General features: G+C 37.1%; 1 protein-coding gene across 1 annotated transcript; it reads right to left on the reverse strand.

Annotated features, from left to right (window-relative positions):
• Positions 1-8931: 8931 nt before the first annotated feature.
• LOC109705954 lies at positions 8932-9312 on the reverse strand. The gene has a single exon (XM_020226766.1). It carries the CDS (start codon positions 9310-9312, stop codon positions 8932-8934), a length of 381 nt encoding a protein of 126 aa, XP_020082355.1.
• Positions 9313-20401: the final 11089 nt, after the last annotated feature.

The following is a 20401-nucleotide window of genomic DNA, read 5'->3' on the forward strand; positions in this document are numbered from 1 at the left end:
GAGGGCGCAGCGATGGAGGTGGGAGATCACCTTCTTCTTCATCTGTGAAGGAAGGTGGGAGGAATGGAAAAAGGCATTTTGGTGACAGAGGATATGTGAAAAGAGAACTAATATGAGATTTAGGGTTTTTTTTTTTTTTTTTCAGTTTTGGCGCTACTATTTCGCGCTATGCGGGCGTTTCGCGGGCAGAGTGTTTCGCGGGAAGTTAATTAAGCGCCTAAAATTCCATCTCGTCGACGCTTTGGGTAAGCATCGATAATTTAGGAGATAAATTAAAATTTGCCGACACTTCAGCGAAGCATCCCTAAAAAAGCGTCGGTAGAGCTACATTTTGTTGTAGTGTTTGGGGTGCCCAAGGATCTATCTAGATTGTATCCAACACCTAGAGGGGGTTGAATAGGTGTAACGACCAAAAACCACAAATCTCAATGAGATCAAAATAGATGCAGAAAATAAAAATCACACCGAGATTTACGTGGGAAAACTTTGACTTGGAGAAAAACCCACGGGACCAACACGCGAAAAAATAATTCACTAATTCACTAAGAGAAAAGATTACAAGGTGATTACCGACTCCACGGACTCAACCTCTCTTAACTTCCTATGAATCTCGCGCAACCCTCCAGGTTGTCCATGCCCTCACGTTCGAATCCACGAACGCCACGTTCCAAATCCACGAAACGCCTCCACTCCGAATACACGAAGCTCACGATCCGAATCCACGAATCGCCGTCAATCACGCCGAATCCACGACGCCGTCATAAAGAACATCATGTGTATAGTGATCCTTCGCTTAGAGTATCGATGAAAACAAGGGAAGAGAACTCCAAGCGAAGCGAAGATCAAATCGACATATAGATATGAAATTCCAATATCTCGATTTGATCTAAAAGAGGCTAATATATAGAAAATAGGTTTTAGATGAAATCTGAGCCTCTATGGTTTCTCTAACATGTATTCTCATGATACTTGATGAGTTAGAGAACCCCAATAGCTTATTTATAGACTTTGGAATCAATTGGAGTCGGATTAGAAAGTTTTCACAATTTTACACAGTGTACCGGTACACGAGAGGCTGTCACCGGTTACACAATGACGGAACAAAAATTTGCGAAGCCAAAGTCGATGGCTGTACCAGTACGGGGCAATGGCTGTACCGGTACACAGTGCAATTTTCATACTTTGCATTATTTCGGGTTCCGCAAAGTTCCGAATCACTTTCTAATCAACTAAATATTGATAATAATAATTCTAATGCCTATAACTAAGTATGAATCACCATAACATGAAGTAAAAACTTTACCTGAACATCGTGATTCATGTCGTGAGTTATCTCCGCCTTCTCTGAAGTCTTGGATTCTTCGTTCTTCGACGATATGCTTTGAAACCATCAAGACTCCGACTCAATCCACGAAATTTGCCAATATACAAGACTTAACAATCTCCCCCTTTGGCAATTTCGTGACAAAACTCACAATAAGTCAAAAAAATTACATCTTAAAGAAAAACGAAGTTCAATTGTCAGTACCAAAACATTGAACCCCTCGCATGTGATCCAAATACAGTATGAAACGCAAAAGTACATCAAAACTCCTAAAACAGACTCTATGACTTAGACGCAACTAGGAGTCTTGAAGTCTTGATGTCCTGCAAAACAGATCAATCAAAAAGATATAGAAATTTTACATTCAATTCAATGTTCTCTCAACGTTCTTATTGTACTCGATCCTTCTCCCCCTTTGTTCATCTTCTCTATTGCTCTGCTTTGATCAATACCTATTCTTCTTATTATCTCCCCCTTTTTGTCAAAAATTGCCAAAAGAAAGCATATAGATAGGAAATACACTAAGAAGCAAAAGAGTAGTCAAGTCATAATTACAGGCCTAAAGCAAAAACAAAAACATGCAAAGGTAAGATAAACAAACCAAGCTAAACTAAAACATCATCCTACAAAGCAAACAGAGTGAAGTAAACAGACTAAGCTCGAAGAAGAAATCACTCCGTGTCCTCATCATCATCATCATCAGCTCCAGCTCCAGCTCCAGCTCCAGAACCTCCCGCATCCGAAGCTCTAATAAATGGAGGAATAAGAGGATGCCGCGAAGTAGACCTCGTGTAGGCAGGCTGAGTAGCAAAAATATCATCATGCCTACATCCCAATTTTTCCATCATCCTCTTCATGCCCACTTCCACCTTCCTAGCAAGATCTGCCACTTTCTTCTTCAAAGATCGCACCTCATGGTGAAGTGATTCTACAGTAATCACTCCCCCTGAACTGGAAGATCCCTCATGCTCTGCTCGAGGTGGAGGTGCCGAGCTAGAAGCTGCTCGCGATGGTCCATTCGTTTGCTGAAAAGTCTTTAGTGTGCTAACCGACTTGGCCCAGGTAACGGCATCAATTGGACCAAGACCAAAATCATATTTCTCGTAAGAAACATTTACTCCATTCTCCTGTAGAATCCTCGTGATCAATAGAGGAAATGGAAGTAGATCCCGTCGGGCAGAAGCCTGAATGACATGAACCAGCCGCTGCCACATCAGAAAAGGAATGTTGACGTTCAAACTATATGCTTGCTCAGGGTGACCAAGTAGATATACCAGAACCAAACGATCCCAATGAATCCTCTTTGTTCCAATCGTTGGTTGCACATTATAGCTCAAAACCAAGGACAGTAGATGATACTCTGGTAGTAAGTCCTTGGACTCCACATAAGCACGATTAGTTTGCACTCCAGCCTTGCAGATAGCTTCTACAACTATATCCCAGTGGGATGATGATTGAAATCCTCCTTATGTATAAAGAAGACCAGTAGTGTCCACGTTCATCCTCAACAGCTCTCCAATAGTATGTGGGGTAACGAGGACCTTCTGCTGACGCATGAATGTCTCAAATAGAAAAGTCCCGATCTCCTCATCTTCCACAAGTACCTTCCCATTCATATAGAACTCACGAATGAGTTCCACACAAAATGGAGCGCGAGCAGGAACCCTATCAACTGGCTCAATAGGAACCCGCTGAAGTAGCCGCCCAAAGTCAGGAACGTCATGTATAAGATCATTGAAGTTGACATAACGCTCTGCAATACATGACTTGCTCACGTACATCTTCCGTCGCTCTGGGGGAACATCCACAGCCTGTTTTGAACGACGCTCACAAGCACGATAATCACCTCACGAGGACTCTCCAGCTATACCCTTTTCTTTATCTGGACGAGCAACAGGTTCTTCCGCTTCCTCGGGAGAACTAGCCTGATAGTCTGGATCAGACCCAAATGCCTCAGCAGTAGTACGTGTCCTCTTAGAGACCCCTCGACGACTCCTACCACATCCACGACTGCTCCCAGCAGCCATAAGCACCAGCAATGTCAACACTAAGAGAAACGCTATTTTCCTACACAATAAAATTTTTTGAAAAAATTTGTAAAAATAGCAAAATTTTTTTTAATATTCTTAGAATGCATACTAACGCTATTTCAAACTAATTCATGCAAAAAATTTCATCAAAAAATGATATCTCAACACAAATCCCGAAATTCCAAGCATATTGATATCTAGATCACAAATCAGCGAAAAATAATATGTTTTAACATGATTGAAGTGATCTAGAAGCAAGATAATGTCCATAAACACTGATCTATATCAAAAAATTGCATAAAAAATGATCAAAAACAGAGATCTGAGCATGAACTCGGAATTTTTCCGAAAAAAAATACAAAAACGTGATGAAATCATGAAATCCCAACAAAATACTTACAGATTTAGGGAGGAACTTCGTGGATCTGGAGAAGGAGGATCCCAGGGAGTCGTAGAAACAGAGAGAAAGAGATTTGGTTTTGAATTTTGGAAGAAATAAGACCTTATAACCGGTTATATAAGCCGCTGCTACAGTACCCATATCGGTACACGGGTTTGTGTACCAGTACACAGCCCCAGATTTCAAAAAATTTACATTAAAAATCCATTAATCTTAAATTAATTTTACATAAATTAAGGATTTTATTCCAAAATTATTATAATGAAAATAAAATATTATAAGATTTCAAAATATATCGAAACACTAAAATTTCATTATCAAAAATGACCTCAAGTTTCAAAATCATCAAGATATAACGGTTCATGAAAAATGATTTTTAGAAATTCGGCAAAATTGACACCAATTTGTCGCAATCCGTTCAAAATAGAGATTTAACTAATACGATACCGGGGGTGGCTCTTTGAGTATCATTTTCAAACTAACGCCTTATAACTCCGAAAATTCTAAAATATTCAAAAAAAAATTTTCTCACCATTTTTTGTTATTCAACTCAATCTTCATGTGGTAGCTTCACACACTTGCCGGACGACCGGGGTGGTAGCTCTTTCCTACATGTGGTGGTAGTTTTCACACTCCTTTTGGATGTAACTCTTTCCACATCTTTTATACATAGGAGTTTTCCTTTTAAAAAAAAAAAATTAAAAACTCTCCCTTAATTAGACAATCTCACAATTGAAAGTAATTTTGACAAAATTTTAGTCGATTAGTGAATATCTATCCATCATATTCAACACTCACAACCGAGATAGATTAATCACCAAGAGATCAAATTTGATTTCAAAATTTTTATGAATATATGTATTAAGAAATCATATATTAAATTATTGTCAAAATAATAAACAGTGGAGTAAAACTGATAATTAATATGAAGTTAATTCAAGATGTATTCCGGTTAAAACACATTGAAAAATTCTAATCTCCCCAAAATAAAGAATTTCAATCGTTTCATTTCTCAAAGAAAAATTTTGAACTCCCAAAGACCTTTCCCCAGAAATAAATAAAATTCAAGCACCAAAAATCGTCTAAATATGAAATGCAATGAGTAAAAATATGCAACAAGCACCAATCAAAGCATTTAAAAAAACAAAAATGAACTAAGACGTAGAACAAGGAAATATATCACCTTTCCGAATCCAAACTTGTCGGATTTTGCGTTGTCTTGTCTTGTCGACGTTAGGTGTCGTTTGCTTTGATTTTTGATCAACCGGTGGTCGTTTCGTCGCTTGAAGCTTCGGTTGAACTTGTCGTTTTGCATTAGAAATTCGGTTTGCTTTAAGATTCGGTCGGATTTGGCGTTGCGCATTAGAATACCGGTTTGCTTGGGAATTTGTTCGAACTTGATGTTGTGTATTAGAAATCAGGTTCCCTCGATGTGCATGACTCAAATGATTTGGCTCTTGATTCCGTGGGGCATGTCAAGTTGTAGATGATGCCTATTGAGCTTTAGGAGTTGCCGAATGATTCTTCTTTATTTTTATCGGGCAACTCTTTTTGATGTGTCCTTTGTTTCCACATCGATGACATACTTTATCCTTTAAAGTTGTTGAGACTTTAGATGTCGCCGTTTGATCCTTCTCAACATATGTCCTTTCATATCCAAGACCAAACTTGTTCGTTTGACTCAATCCGAGCATATGATCTAGTTTCTTTGATTCGGAAGAAAATTTTTGAATGTCGGATTGAAGTTGACGAACTTGACTAGTTAAGACTTGATTGGATGCATGAATTTCCTGAAATTGATGCTCCAAAAATTCAATCTTATCTTTAGAAGATTTGATAGTCGATTCCGCTTCATGTAGCTTCTCTTCTCTTGGAGGATAGATTTATTTTTCAAATTTGCTTCCCTTTCCTTCTCGAGAGCTTCATTCAAAGTCTTTAAGTTGTTGTTTTCCTCCTCAATGCCCAAAAGATGACACCTCAACTTCTTATTATGTTTGGCCATTTTTTTTGACTCAATAAGAAGTTGATTGTACGCTTCCGCTATATCGTCGTCGTTTGATTCCTCCTCGCTTTCGCCATTGTCGCTCAAAGAATCATGCGAAGAAAGAGAAATATTGGAATTAGTAGCAATAGAGGATAAACAAACAACGTTAGACGAAGGTAGAGAAGTGTTAGTAAATAAAGCAATGTGATCACTCTTTTCTTCGTCACTTGAAGATGATTCACTAGAAGAGGAATCATCCCAAGTTTTAACTTGCAAAGCCTTTTGCTTACAAGTCTTCTTTGAAGGACAATCCGTTGCAATATGGCCGTAGCCTTTGCATTTGTAGCATTGAATTTCGCCTTCAAATTCATCCTTTTCTTTTAAAGACTTTGCAAGTTTTTATCCTTAGACTTTGAAGATGAAGATGATTTAGAAAAAGATTTTTGCTTAGAAGATGAAGCCTTGTCCAATCTATTTTTCCGGAAATTCCGTCAGAACTTCTTCGTTAGGAGCGCTAATTGATGTTCAAAGTCGGCGAGCGAAATATCTCCGTCGGAATCCGAGTCGTCTTTTTCTTTTTTTGTTGATTTGAGTGCAACCCTTGTGCTTTTAGAAAAAGATTTGGAAGAAGATGGGTTAGTAGGGAANACTCCCACTAATCTTTTTATATACACACGGCTCTTCCTCATTTCTGATGAAATTGAACGATTCAATTGCATCGTTGAAATGAGTGTTCCAACTCCGAGAAGCTTGCTTCAATCCATAAATGGATCGTTGAAGCCTTTGAAAGTGAAACCCAAAGGCTGCTCCATATAGATATCTTCTTCAAGATATCCATTTAGGAAGGCAGTTTTCACATCCATTTGTCAGATCTCATAGTCATAGTGTGCAGCAATAGCAAGAAGAGTTCTGATAGACTTAAGCATAGCTACAGGTGAAAAGGTATCCTGATAGTCAATGCCTTCGCATTGACTATAACCTTTTGCTACTAGCCTACTTTATAGGTCTCTACCAATCTTTTTCTTAAAGATCCATTTACATCTAATGGGTACAATACCCTCCGGTGGATCAACCAAAATCCATACTTGATTGGAGTACATTGAGCCCATTTCGGACTTCATAGCTTCCAACCATTTATCGGAGTCGATGTCTGACATCGCCTCGCTATAAGTCTTAAGATCATCTCTATGGTCCTTATCTCCCATTAGGAATATTTCCTCCATCTCCCCTATAAATAATCCCATGTATCTATCAGGAGGACGGGAGACCCTACTAGACTTGCGAGGTGGCGGTGTAACTTCAAGTGTCACAGAGTTATCAGGGAGGGCTCTTGAAATATTCGATTCGAAAGAGACTTTCTCCTCTAGTTCTTTTTTTCTTTTTTTTTTTTTTTCTCACTGCCCCAGTGAAAATAAATTCACTTTCAAGGAATAAGGCATGATGGCTCACAATCACATTATGGCTTTCTGGGAGATAAAAATAGTATCCAAGTGATTCTTTGGGATACCCAATGAATCTACCCTTGACTGATTTGCTTTCCAACTTGTCCGTCTTTAATTTCTTAATATAAGCTGGACACCCCAAAGTTTTAATATGAGTAAAACTTGGCTTCCTACCATGCCACATCTCATATGGTGTGGTCGGAACAGATTTGGAAGGCACTCTGTCCAAAATATAAATAGCCGTAAGAAGTGCGTAACCCCAAAACGACATAGGTAAATCTGTAAAGCTCATCATGGATCGAACCATATCTCATAAAGTTCGATTTCTCCGTTCAGACACCCCATTCAATTCTGGTGTTCCAGGAGGAGTCCATTGAGAGACAATATCATTATCCTTGAGACAGGTTAGGAAATCCGTACTAAGGTATTCCCCCTCCTCGATCTGATCGAAGAGCCTTAATTGGTTTTCCCATTTGCTTTTCTACTTCTTGTCTAAACTCTTTAAACCTTTCAAAAGCTTCAGGCTTGTGTTTAATTAAGTACACATACCCATACCGTGAATAATCATCAGTAAAGGTAATGAAGTAGAGATAGCCACCCCAAGCAGACACATCGAATGGTCCACATACATCAGTATGTATTAGGGCGAGCACTTCAGTAGCTCTCTCTCCTTGTCCAACAAAGGGAGACTTAGTCATTTTTCCTTGAAGACATGATTCACAAGCTGGGTATGGTTCAAAGGGTAAGGACCCTAAGACACCATTCTTAGCCAACTTATTAATCCTATCCTCTCCAATGTGACCAAGTCTAAGATGCCACAAGTACGTTTTATTTACCTCCTCTCTTGGTCTTTTGAAACCAATGATATTCTCATTCATGCCATTATCAATTGTATTAACACTAACATCCATATGTAAGTGATAGAGATTGGCAACTAAAGAACCATAACCGATCAAATTATTTCTCAAATAAATTGAACAAACGTTTGATTCAAAAATAAACATATAACCGTCCAAACATGAAATAGAAATAAGGTTTCTAGTCGCACTAGTAACATAAAGACAATCTCTAAGTTCTAAAACTACTCCTGTCGGTAGACATAAAGGATAAGTCCCCACGGCAACAGCAGCAACTCTTGCCCCGTTTCCAACGCGTAGGGTAAGCTCTCCATCCCTAAGTCTTCTACTTTATTTTATCCCCTGCATTGAAATACATAAATGCGATGTGCATCCACAGTCAATGACCCATGTAAAAGTAGAACAAACCGATAAGTTTGTAGTTTCAATGAAATGAATTTCGGACATACCTTCAAAAGTCTTGTCCTTTACCTTGTCTTTGAGGCTAGCCAAATAATCCGGGCAATTTCTTTTCCAGTGGCCATCCTTTTGACAGTGGAAATAAGTTCCTTTAGCTGCCTTCTTTTTAGGAATTACCTTAGCAGGTTCAGTCTTTGGCTTTTTCGCAGGCTTTTTCTTTCTCCATTTAGACTTTCTTTTGGAGGAAGTCCGTTCAATAGCCAAAACTAACCCCTTATTGACTTTTATCATTCCTTCAGCTGTGACCAACATATTCAACAGCTCGGCGAGAGTGCAAGTAATTTTATTCATTTGAAAATTTAAGGTGAATTGAGAAAATGAATCTGGTAAGGATTGTAAGATCAAATCTGTTTGGAGTTCTGCGTCCATAGTCATTCTGAGCTTCTCAAGCTCCTCAATGTCTTTAATCATTGCCGAGCAATGATTATTGACTGGCTAACCATCAGACATCTTAGCTCTAAACAGTCGCTTCGACACCTCGTAGCGGGCTGTTCGACTTTGCTCATCATACAACTCCTTGAGATGGAGCAAAATATCAGCAGCACTCTCCATGTGCTCATGCTGGCGTTGCAACTCATTGCTCATAGACGCAAGCATGTAGCATTTTACCTTCACATCGTCATCAGTCCATTTATTTCTTGCAGCTCGTTGCTCAGCTGTTGGATTTTCGAGCACCGCTGGAGCCTCCGTGTCCAACACATAGACTAATTTTTCAGAATTGAGAACAATTCTCAAATTCCTCAGCCAATCGGTAAAATTCGGTCCAGTTAAGCGATTAGTATCAAGTATTTTGGCAAGTGAGTTAGATACAGCCATTTTCTGCAAAAGGTTAATATTCTAATTAGTTGTGTACTTAATCATAATCCATTTGATTAGGGTCTTTAAATCTAAATGGTGCCTCCCACTAATTTTGGCGAATCTCCACACTCCCTGAGCGGAGAAAACGGAAACTTTACTTAAAAGTTTCTAGTGGATATTGTGGTCCCATCTGTTTACACACCACCTCATCCTGACAGATTCTTGGCAATGAGCAAACAAATAAGTGAACAACTCTTGTTCAATACTTCTCAAGCAAATTGCAATCTAATCCTTGGCCTCCATAAGTTATAGGCCTCATCCTGACAGATTATTGGCTTTATCTCGTGGTTAGGTTAGACCCACCGTTCATCGTGCAAATAAGAATGTCATTAAATCCTCATCCTGACAGATTCTTGGATCCAACCCCTTTTTTACCGCACAACATCTCATGCCAATAGAATGGTTGCGGCTCCCTAATGCAACTGACCCCCGTATCCGGATGCTTCAATCAACACTAAAGAGACGCCCACACCCTACAACGGTGGAATGCCACTAATGAGTTCATAACCCCATTAACTTAATATTTTATTTAGGAAGATTAGTTGTCTCATCAGTTTTAATTTATTATTAATTTATATCTCATGCAAACCATCACATCACATGCATACATTCATCGCATATATAAAAATAACTACCGGTGATGATCATGGATATTATCTTGATTCGAGCCTAAGCCACTAGGCCGGAATCGGGTCATAAGGGTATTACACACAAGAAAACCATTTCTTATTTTCCGTCTCAATCGGATTGGAGTTGATCAACTCTTGTCTTCTCCCTTGATCAGCATCTGGTCCAAACTTGATCCGCATCGCATCAACTCTTGAATGCAACGAAACCCTTAGAAACCTAAACTACCTTTTTCCCTTATTAATTTTATAACAATAAATTTACAATCCATAAAATTAATTGGGTTTTTCGGAACGATCGAATAAAAAACGATGAAGATTGATTTTTCGAACAATACTTGATTGTTTCGAATCAATGATAAGATCTTAATAAAATTATATTCGTCGGTATCGTTGTTGTTAAAAGGTAATTACAATGATGTAGCGCAACTCTTGGCCGACACGCTTACATCGCATGTGATATGCATGTAGCGCATGCAGCATGCGGCCATGTCTTGGCCGTAAATGCTTGACTCCACATGGCATTCATGGCTTCACGTGCATGAACTTTCTACACATTATGACTCTTAATGTTTGCTAATGTTAATTAAGATTTCATGATGTATAGGACGACATGAAAAATTAATTAAGCTTGCATGGACATATAGATATACAAAATTTATTTTTATGTATGGCATGATAATTAATTGACTTCTCTATAATACATACCGCGTAAGCCATGAACATGCAGTGAGTATGCAGCATACTGCGCAGAACGACGAATTAAATATTAATAAAAATCCAATTAATTAGAATTCGAATTAGAGAATTTATTATTATATGCTCTGATACCACTGTAAGAAAATATATGTGTACGCAGCGGAAGAAAATAACACAATTAAAAATTTTCTTGAAAACCAAAAATCACCTCGTGTATCGTTTTAGATCATTAATAATAGATCTAATTGATCTAATCAAATAGGATCTATATTTTATTTTACCTCGCGTGGGTGGAGATCACCACGAAGTCGACAATCGTTGGTAAAAATTTGTTTGCCCTCGCTTAGCCGCGAACGCACCCGGTCTCTACTCGAGTCCACACGAAATCACGCACTTGATAGAATTTAGACGACCACTTCAATCCGTGATCCGATCACGAATTAACCCTTGCGTCGACTTGAGGAAGATGAATCAATCTTCTAGATGTGCTAGCAACTTTTGAAGATCGAAATCGATGGATTTATTGTGGAGGACTTAAGAAAGAAAAAGGATTGACGGCTAGGGTTTTCTTTTTCCTTTTTACTTAATTTTCCATTAATTTTAATATGTCATATGACATATATTTATAATGAGAAAACCCTAACGTAATCCTAATCGAAATCCTATTCCGATTAGATTATCCATTAACCCACAAGTTGGTTATGATATTAACCGAATTCCGAATCCTAATTCTAATTCGATTCGTGTGTAACATTTACACATAAGTCCTCATATTATTTACTAACGATTAGTAAATACACCATGCAACTTTTACACATAAATACCTCTAATTTACAACAATTGCAAATTAGTCCTTTTACTAATAAATTAGTAAACTTTAGTATTTAACTATATTGTAATTATAATTAATCCATCCGATAAACTTCTTTTATCGTCTCCTAAATATCGATCATGCGCGATTTCTTATGTGTGTGACCTAATAGGTTCAATTCTGTCTGGTAGTGAGATATGATGAGATCTCCATCTACATCATCATCGAAACTCTTTTCGATGGCTCAAACTCTTTTGATTCCACCCTAATAGAATAATTAATAATTATTTCTATTGGTTCCCACAATCCACCAGTGACGCCTAGCAGCATGTAGTGGCAATCCAGTCAGAAGTGAATATCGGACTGAACCTCTAGGTGCAGTTACCGTACAATACAATCCTTCTATCGCATAGTTCCAACTGAGTGGAGGTCATGGAATATTCGTCAAACCCCATCACCCGTCATATGACAAATTTGATCAGACAGAAGCTCTTATGGTTACTCTTGGAAACATCTTTCCATACACCATATTACCCCGGCCGAGGATTTCTGAGCTTTGCCTTACAAATAGCATAGAACTAATTATCTCTCTACCGAGAGCGATAGATCCCCTATAAACACACACCCATTCCTGATATGAACCGACTGCAGCCAACATATACTACTAAGACCCATGGCTAGGATCAGAGTTTGTTGCATAGTCAAACTACAGTAGCCTCATATTGAATGACCGTGGTGTCGCAGGTCTAAGGATCAGTTGTACCACTGCAACATCGAACCAGTTACTGACGAATGAGTAGACATCCATGTAACTGTTCGTAGTTGGTCACGCTCAGTACCGTTGTTCTCCAACAACCACCTGCATGTTCGCTCCAGTGTCCCCACACTGATGACTCGAGATTCGTCATCCCAAAAGGGAAGCGGCACACACATCAATCTTACCGGATCAATCATCGTCCCCATGATGATCCTCCGATTGAGAGCATTTATGAATTAATCACCAATAATATGTATCTCAAATTCTCAACTCTTGAGAATACATATTATCATCTTATTAATTCAAAGGACGATTCATGGACACATTTAACATGAATGGAATAAAAGGCCCAATTATATAAATAATAAAGATTAAGTACAAATATATGTCCCATAGAAAATAAAATGCGTCAGCCTGATAGGCTTCTAGGGCATACAACTAACATAATTCGTGCCACCGAAGAGTGGTGGTCGATTAATGTTACCGCCTTCGGCCATTAGATAACAATTTATCTAGAACCCGCTATGATACCAATTGAAAGTTTTGAGGTGCCCAAGAATCTATCTAGATTGTATCCAACACCCAGAGGGGGGTGAGTAGGTATAACGACCAAAAACCACAAATCTCAATGCGATTAAAATAAATGCGGAAAATAAAAATCACACCGAGATTTACGTGGGAAAACTCCAACTTGGAGAAAAACCCACGGGACCAACACGTGAAAAAATTATTCACTAAGAAAAAAGATTACAAGGTGATTACCGACTCCACGGACTCAACCTCTCTTAACCTCCTATGAATCTCGCGCAATCCTCCGGGTTGTCCACGTCCTTACGTTCGAATCCACGAACGCCACGTTCCGAATCCACGAAACGCCTCCACTCCGAATACACGAAGCTTACGATCCGAATTCATGAACCGCCGTCAATCACGCCGAATCCACGACGCCGTCATGAAGAACATCATGTTATGGTGATCCTTCGCTTAGAGTATCGATGAAAATAAGGGAAGATAACTCCAAGCGAAGTGAAGATCAAATCGACATATAGATATGAAATTTCAATATCTCGATTTGATCTAAAAGAGGCTAATATGTAGAAAATAGGTTTTAAATAAAATCCGAGCCTCTAGGGTTTCTGTAACATGTATTCTCGTGATACTTGATGAGTTAGAGAACCCCAATAGCTTATTTATAGACTTTAGAATCAATTGGAGTCGGATTAGAAAGTTTTCACAATTTTACACAGTGTACCGGTACACGAGAGGCTATCACCGGTTACACAATGACGGAACAAAAATTTGCGAAGCCAAAATCGATGGCTGTACCGGTACGAGGCAATGGCTGTACCGGTACACAGTGCAATTTCAGACTTTGCACTGTTTCGGGTTCTGCAGAGTTCCGAATTGAGCACTTTCTAATCAACTAAACATTGATAATAATGATTCTAATGCCTATAACTAAGTATGAATCACCATAACATGAAGTAAAGACTTTACCTGAGCATCGTGATTCATGTCGTGAGTTATCTCCGCCTTCTCCGAAGTCTTGGATTCTTCGTTCTTCGACGATATGCTCCAAAACCTTCAAGACTCCGACTCAATCCATGAAACTTGCCAACATACAAGACTTAACACTATCTTTAGGAACATCATCAATTGTTGTTCATGTTTTAGTTCCTACACCCATTCTACATGAGTGTCAACATTTTTGTCAAACAATTCATCATCATCTGTTAAGTCATAGTCACTTTCTATAAATAAACTATCACTTTCATCATCAGACCTATTAGCATGGTCCTTTTCACCATCATCCATCTCTTCATCCCTATTATCCAACTCCTCTGCAATAACATGATCATCTGGATGTTGTCGATTGCTATCATTATTCAGCTCATCCAAAATAGTTTTTGTATCAATAGTCTGTTGTTCGCTGCTACCAACATCTAACTCCTTACAAATCATATTAGAAAGGGTTTGTTGTTCACATTGTCTCCCATCATCATTCAATTTCTTGGGTATTGTTTGTTCAGTATCATCAAACATTCTAAACATGTCATTTAATATTGTTTGACTCATTTCTGCCGTTACAATCATGGGTTCCATGTACAATGCAACTCTCGTAGTCTTGGAAGCATGTAAAGCCATCTCACACACATCTTTATCATTGTTTAGCTTTTTGATTCCAAGATTAAGAGAGCTCCCAGGTTTGCACCAATAATAGTTAACTTGTTCTTCATCAGGGTATCCTAAGTCATCTTTTGCTTTATCTTTAATGTCTAACAATGACAGAAGATCAGGATCACAGAAATCATAGTAATCAATTTTACTACCCATGTAGAACCTATCAGGTATAAAAGCAAAGAATCCTCCATGATGTATTTCCATAGTAAAATATCCAGACCCATTAACTGCATTGAAAAAAAAAAAAAAACAAAACACTATGATAAGTAAAGATCGGGACCCAGTAAAGACCCACTACAATTCTTTATAATATTATACTTCTTAAGGGTAATAAAATAAACCAATTACACATCTCAAGATGAAAATAACCAATAAAACAATAAAATAAGATAAAATTTGGAGGAAACATACCATATGTCGGTTTTTGGTCCTCTTAAGCTCTTCGAATCATTGTTCTAGCAATCCTTCTATGGAAGACGAATCAAACCCTAACATTCCAACAATAAGGAATGTTAAGAAACCCTAATCTTATCACTTTCTGTTGAAGAGGATGAGGGATAATGGAGAAGACGAAGATGGTGGAGAACCCTAATCTTCCGACGAAAACCCCAAGTGACCCATTGTGTCTTTGGCGGAGAAGTTCTTCGGTTTCCTCCGCAGCTTCAGACAAAACCGCACTTAACCTTTCCGTCAACTCCCGTTCAGCTTCGTTAACTGGAACTGACAGAAGGGACAACAAGAATGCAATATTAATGTTTAGAGGGGTAAATGTTTATTTTTAGAGTTTGGGGGGTAAAGTGAAACTCCGCCAAAAGTTTAGGGGGCAACAGTGCAATTTACCCCAAATTAATGAATGGATTTTCCATAATTTAGGTTGTAAAAAATATGTACAAATATTAGGTCTTACGTCGCGCTGTTATATTTTTTTCTTTATTTTGTTTTTTATGAGAACACCATCATAAAATCGAAATATATTAAATCCGATATTATTACTATACATGATAAATACAAAAAAAAAATTTGTATTCATCATGGTTGACATGGAGGACTGTGATATTGTACTTGGCCAACCGTGGCATGAGACAAAGAATACTTTCTAACCGCAAAGAAAAATGGATACATTTTTCATCATAATTAACGGCCTCCGATTTTCCATTTTTTTTTTTTTGAGAGATAGGTAGCACGCTACCCGATTCGTTTATTTCATTTAGAAATAAACTTAGCTAGAAATGTGAATCAACTAGGATTCGAATTTGGGTCTCCCTCCGATTTTCTATTGTTCTCAAAATTATTGATGCGCTCATGATCCCATAACCATCACCACCACCGAAAGAGTCTGTATTGCCACAAACTATGCTGTATATGACAGCACGTCACCCCCTTCCATCGACATGTTATATATCTTTCATTACAACATTACAAATTTGTCAATCACTTACTCTATATTTCAACAAAAAACATCTATCCATCCAAATTTCAAGATGCCGATGGTGCTTCTTGTACCACAGCAATCGAGAAATTATTATGAAGATTATTATTTGAGATACTAGTGTTGGAGTATATCATCAAATTGTGCCGAATATTTAGTAACGTACATTACTATTATTGATCTTTATGATCTAGAGAATGAGATTTTATGTAGTAGAAGTGAATGATGCGACCAAAAATAAAAATTTTGATTCTTTTTCATAATTTTTATAATTTTTATTTTTGTTAATCCTTTTACATGTTTCTTTTAAATTTTTAAGATTTTTCATATGGAATAATCTATTAAAAATTAGAAATACTTATTTACAAGTTTTAAAATAGAATTAGATTTATTTGTTTTAGAAGAGTTTCTAAATTCACCAGATTTGACTAGGATTAAAATTAGGATTTAATTTATTATAAATGGACTTGATATCTTTTGTAAAAAGGGGGTTTTGGTTAATGAAAATTTGTTTTAGATCTGAATGATCTTTCTTACTGCCGATGTGGCTTAATTGTCCCTCTCAGCAGTGTGATCTTCTTTTACTCTTTTCTCTTTTCTTTCTCTGCGTTGCAATATTTGCAGCTTATTCCTATTCACGGTCATGTCTATCCCTCTCTGTGCTATCTTCCTTTATTCTTTCTTTTCCTTCCTCTACGCTATAATATTTGTGGCCTATTCCTCTCCAGCCTACATGGCACACCCTACGCTCAGCAAGTCTTATACCTTTTATATGTTTTCTATTAGATGGATTATTCTCAGTATCCAATGCATATAAATTATTGCCTACACCTAGTGCATTTATTAATGTATCTATCAAACGTTGTTGTCCACGTTTTCTACTGCATATTTCAAACTTACCATGTGCTTAATTAATTCCCCCCAATGCTCAGAAGAGAAAATATATTTTTTCTTTTTTTGGCATAAAGAGAAAATTACATAACAAGTTAATGAGAAATAATAATTTTAAGTGAGAATTTCATACAGCTCTAGGGGTGGAAACGAGCCGAGCACGAGCAAGCTTACCTCGGCTCAAATTTGGCTTGAAATTAATTTCGAGCCTAAATTTAAGCTCAAGCTTGGATTGAAATTAATTCGAGTCGAGCTCGAGCGAGCCTAATTTCGAGTCAAGCGAGCTCGAGCCCTAAACGAGCTGCTTGAAATTCTCAACATCATACGATCAATAGTTTAATTTGTATAGAACATTATCTATAATTTGATACAAAAATATGTCTAATAGTTCAAAGTACAAAATAATTATATAAAATATAGTATTATAATATGAAAAAAAAAATTATGAGTTGAATATCTAATCTTTTCAGTCTCACATGTCTTTTCTTCCGCCTTCAATCTCCATACATATTTATTTTCATTTATGCAGTCAAAAATAAATAAATTATATAGATAAATATTGGATTAAACTATCCAATCATATATAACTAAAATTAAAATTTTTTAATGAATAATATTTTTTATTTTAAAAAATATTTTGTATATATTTCTCAAAGGCATTTACAATTAAATAGGCAAGATAGCAACGCAGGGGATATGCTGGCTATTTGGGTTAACTTGGAGAAGGGCTTCCGGGGCTTATTGCCACATAGGGTGAGAGGAACAGAAAAAGAAGAAACGAGATAAATCTAATATTGAAAAATTTTAAGAACTATCATGAAAGGAAAGAAAGGAAAAAAAAAGGTATAAAATTTAGTAGAAAATATTTGCTTATTTTTGATTTGGTCTGATTCGTATTGTGTTTTTATGGGCCAAAAAACAATATTGGGCCCCCAATTTTAACCTAAACTCAGATTAATTTCAATTCAACCTATAATATAATTAAAATATATGTAGTATTATATATTTTTAATATTAATATAATTATATATATATAGTTATATATATATATATATTATATATATATATATATTATATTATATATAATAATAATATTACGTGCTAGAACTCTATTTTGCTAATCGAAAATATAGGAAGGAATGTTTGATGTTTTTCAAAATGTTTGGGACCCTTTGGATTAAGAATTATATGGTGGGGGATTTGATTTCGCCGGGTTCCCCCCCTAAGGATTAAATAATATATCCCTAACGATTGAAGTAGTTTCACCTATCAAGGTTAATAATTGTATTTAATTCAAAGAAGATGAACTTAGCTTGCATTCTAAAGATTAAAAAATCGAAAAAAAAACACCAGTACTCAAATTACTTTTTCGCATAGCATTCGTATATATATATATATAATTAGTATTTCGAAGCTTTTCAAGCTTTTCGAGCCTAATTCGAACGAGCCGAGTAATACTCAAACTCGGCTTGAAATGAATTTCGAGCCTTTTTTTTTGTTCAAGCTCGGCTCATTTAATTTCGAGTTGAGCTCGAGTGAGCCAAATATCGAGTCGAACGCGAGTCGAACGCGAGCCGGCTCGCTCATTTGCAAGCCCTATACAGCTCCCTATAAACATATCGACTAGTAGATATATTTTTGCGAAGTTAAGTTTTCAAATTTATGCCTCGAAATGTCCTGATAGTTTCAAATATATTCCTGCCGTTATTGTCAGTTAGAAAAATATAGTTAACCATAGATAAAATACTTAACCTCGGTTAGTGAGCGAGGTAAATTAACTTTTTTGCCCCTATGATATTATACCTTCTTCTCTTAATCAAAATCCTATTTCGATCAAAAGCTTAACAATGAAAACTCTTCTTCCTCTTCCTCTCCCTCTCCCTCCTTCATGTTTGTTTCAAACTCATCGTAACTAGGGTTTTTCCGTCTCCATTTATCCACGATGTGTGTTGCTTCGCCTATTTTGAGCGCCGAAAAATTAGTATTAAAGAGGTAAAGGAGAAAATGAGTGAGAAAAGAGGTAGACAAGATGTTGTAATAATGATGAATGTATTAGTTTTTATAGAGAAGAAGATGGCTATCGAAAATTTTTTGGAAGGATATTTCTACATGATTCTAACAAATAGGACTTTTAGATGAAAATATTTGTGATGCCAAAATTAATTTTTTTTTTGTTAAAAAATAAATAGTGAGCTAACGGTAACAAATAAGAGGGATGAATATAAACATCACTAGATTTTTAAAAGGATAGATATGAAAACTTGAATTTTGTAGAAATATATCTGCTATTCAATATGTTTACAAGCAGTTGTATGATTTTAATTTCCTAATTAATTTTAATAGGTGCAATCTGTACTGATCTATGTTAGTAAATTCGTGAATTATTCGCGAATTATTCGCGAATTTTTGAAAAAATGAATTAAACGACCGAATTCGTATTTTGTCCAAAAATTCGAAAAAAAACGCATTTTTTTGATGAAAAAGAACGCTTTTTTTTTTTTATGAAAAACGTGTTTTTTTGATGAATAATTATTCGCGAATTATTTGGATCCAAAAAAAGCGGCCCGCACCACGCCGCGCCCGCTCCCGTGAGGCCCGCGTGCGCCCGCGAGGCCTGCGAGGCCCGCGCGCGAGGCTCTTGCGCGCTTGAGGGCCTCCAGCGCCTTAAGCACCTACAAATTAACTAACTTAATTTAATTAAGTTACAGAAAAAAAAAACTATTAATTTAATGTAATACACTGAACTTTAGCAAATTGCGAAGTTCGAGTGTGTGGAATGATATGTGGATCTATCATACACCTTCTAAAAGGCTTAGACAATTTTTTCGCCAAGTTAGAGGTTGATTCAAAGGTTAAAAGCAGAAAAGTGCATTGATCTGGCAAATATTCAGCATTTTCTGCATTGCGTACCGGTAAAACCATCATCGTGTACCGGTACACAATGGCAGAAACGTGGCAGTAAGGCTAATTTGGTAATTTCACATCTTATCTCTATCTATTTGACCCCTGCACGACTCTTGGAGTGTTTTGGAAGGTGTTAGAGCTCAGAGGAAGAGTTTTGCACTTGTCTTACTCTCTCTCTCTCTCTCTAGAATTTTTCTCTCTCTACATAGAAATCGAAGATTAAGCTTGATTTCCTCACCTCGCTTGTTTTTCGCTGGTTGCGAGTGTCGCGGAGCTATCGTGGATGAGTGAGAGAGTGTTTTGGAAGGTTTTTCGCAGCTCTGACCCAGTAGGTTACTGGTTGGAGGCTTGTTAAGGTAATTGACTCAACTATTCTCTAATCGATGTTCTAATAGTCGAATCGAGGGTTGATTTTGAGTTTTTGCTCCCAGCTGAGTTAGACAGAGGTTCCAGCAGCTAGAGATGAGTTATTTACCTGTGCTTTATCCACTTTAGACCAGGGATAAGCTGCTTCGAAGTTTGATAATCGTAATTAGTCATTTATGGTTCTATTTCGGAACTAAACGCGGTTAAATCGGGCGAATTAATGCAGTTTGGAATAGTTTCTTTGCAGCAGGTTTCCGATTCATTTTGAGCTAAATCAGTGACCTTGGGGGCTGGTTTAGAAGGTGTTTCAACTAGGGGTAAGTAGAAATTTCAGTTAGAAAACTTATTTCGCAAGATTTCGGCTATATTGACTAGTTTACGAG

Source organism: Ananas comosus, unplaced genomic scaffold (genome assembly GCF_001540865.1).
Source record: "Ananas comosus cultivar F153 unplaced genomic scaffold, ASM154086v1, whole genome shotgun sequence".
NCBI classification, from domain to species: Eukaryota; Viridiplantae; Streptophyta; class Magnoliopsida; order Poales; family Bromeliaceae; genus Ananas; species Ananas comosus.

Bases quoted from the DNA above. Each gene is read 5' to 3' on its own strand.
- LOC109705954 (XM_020226766.1), bottom strand. From the start codon at position 9,312: ATGGCTGTATCTAACTCACTTGCCAAAATACTTGATACTAATCGCTTA.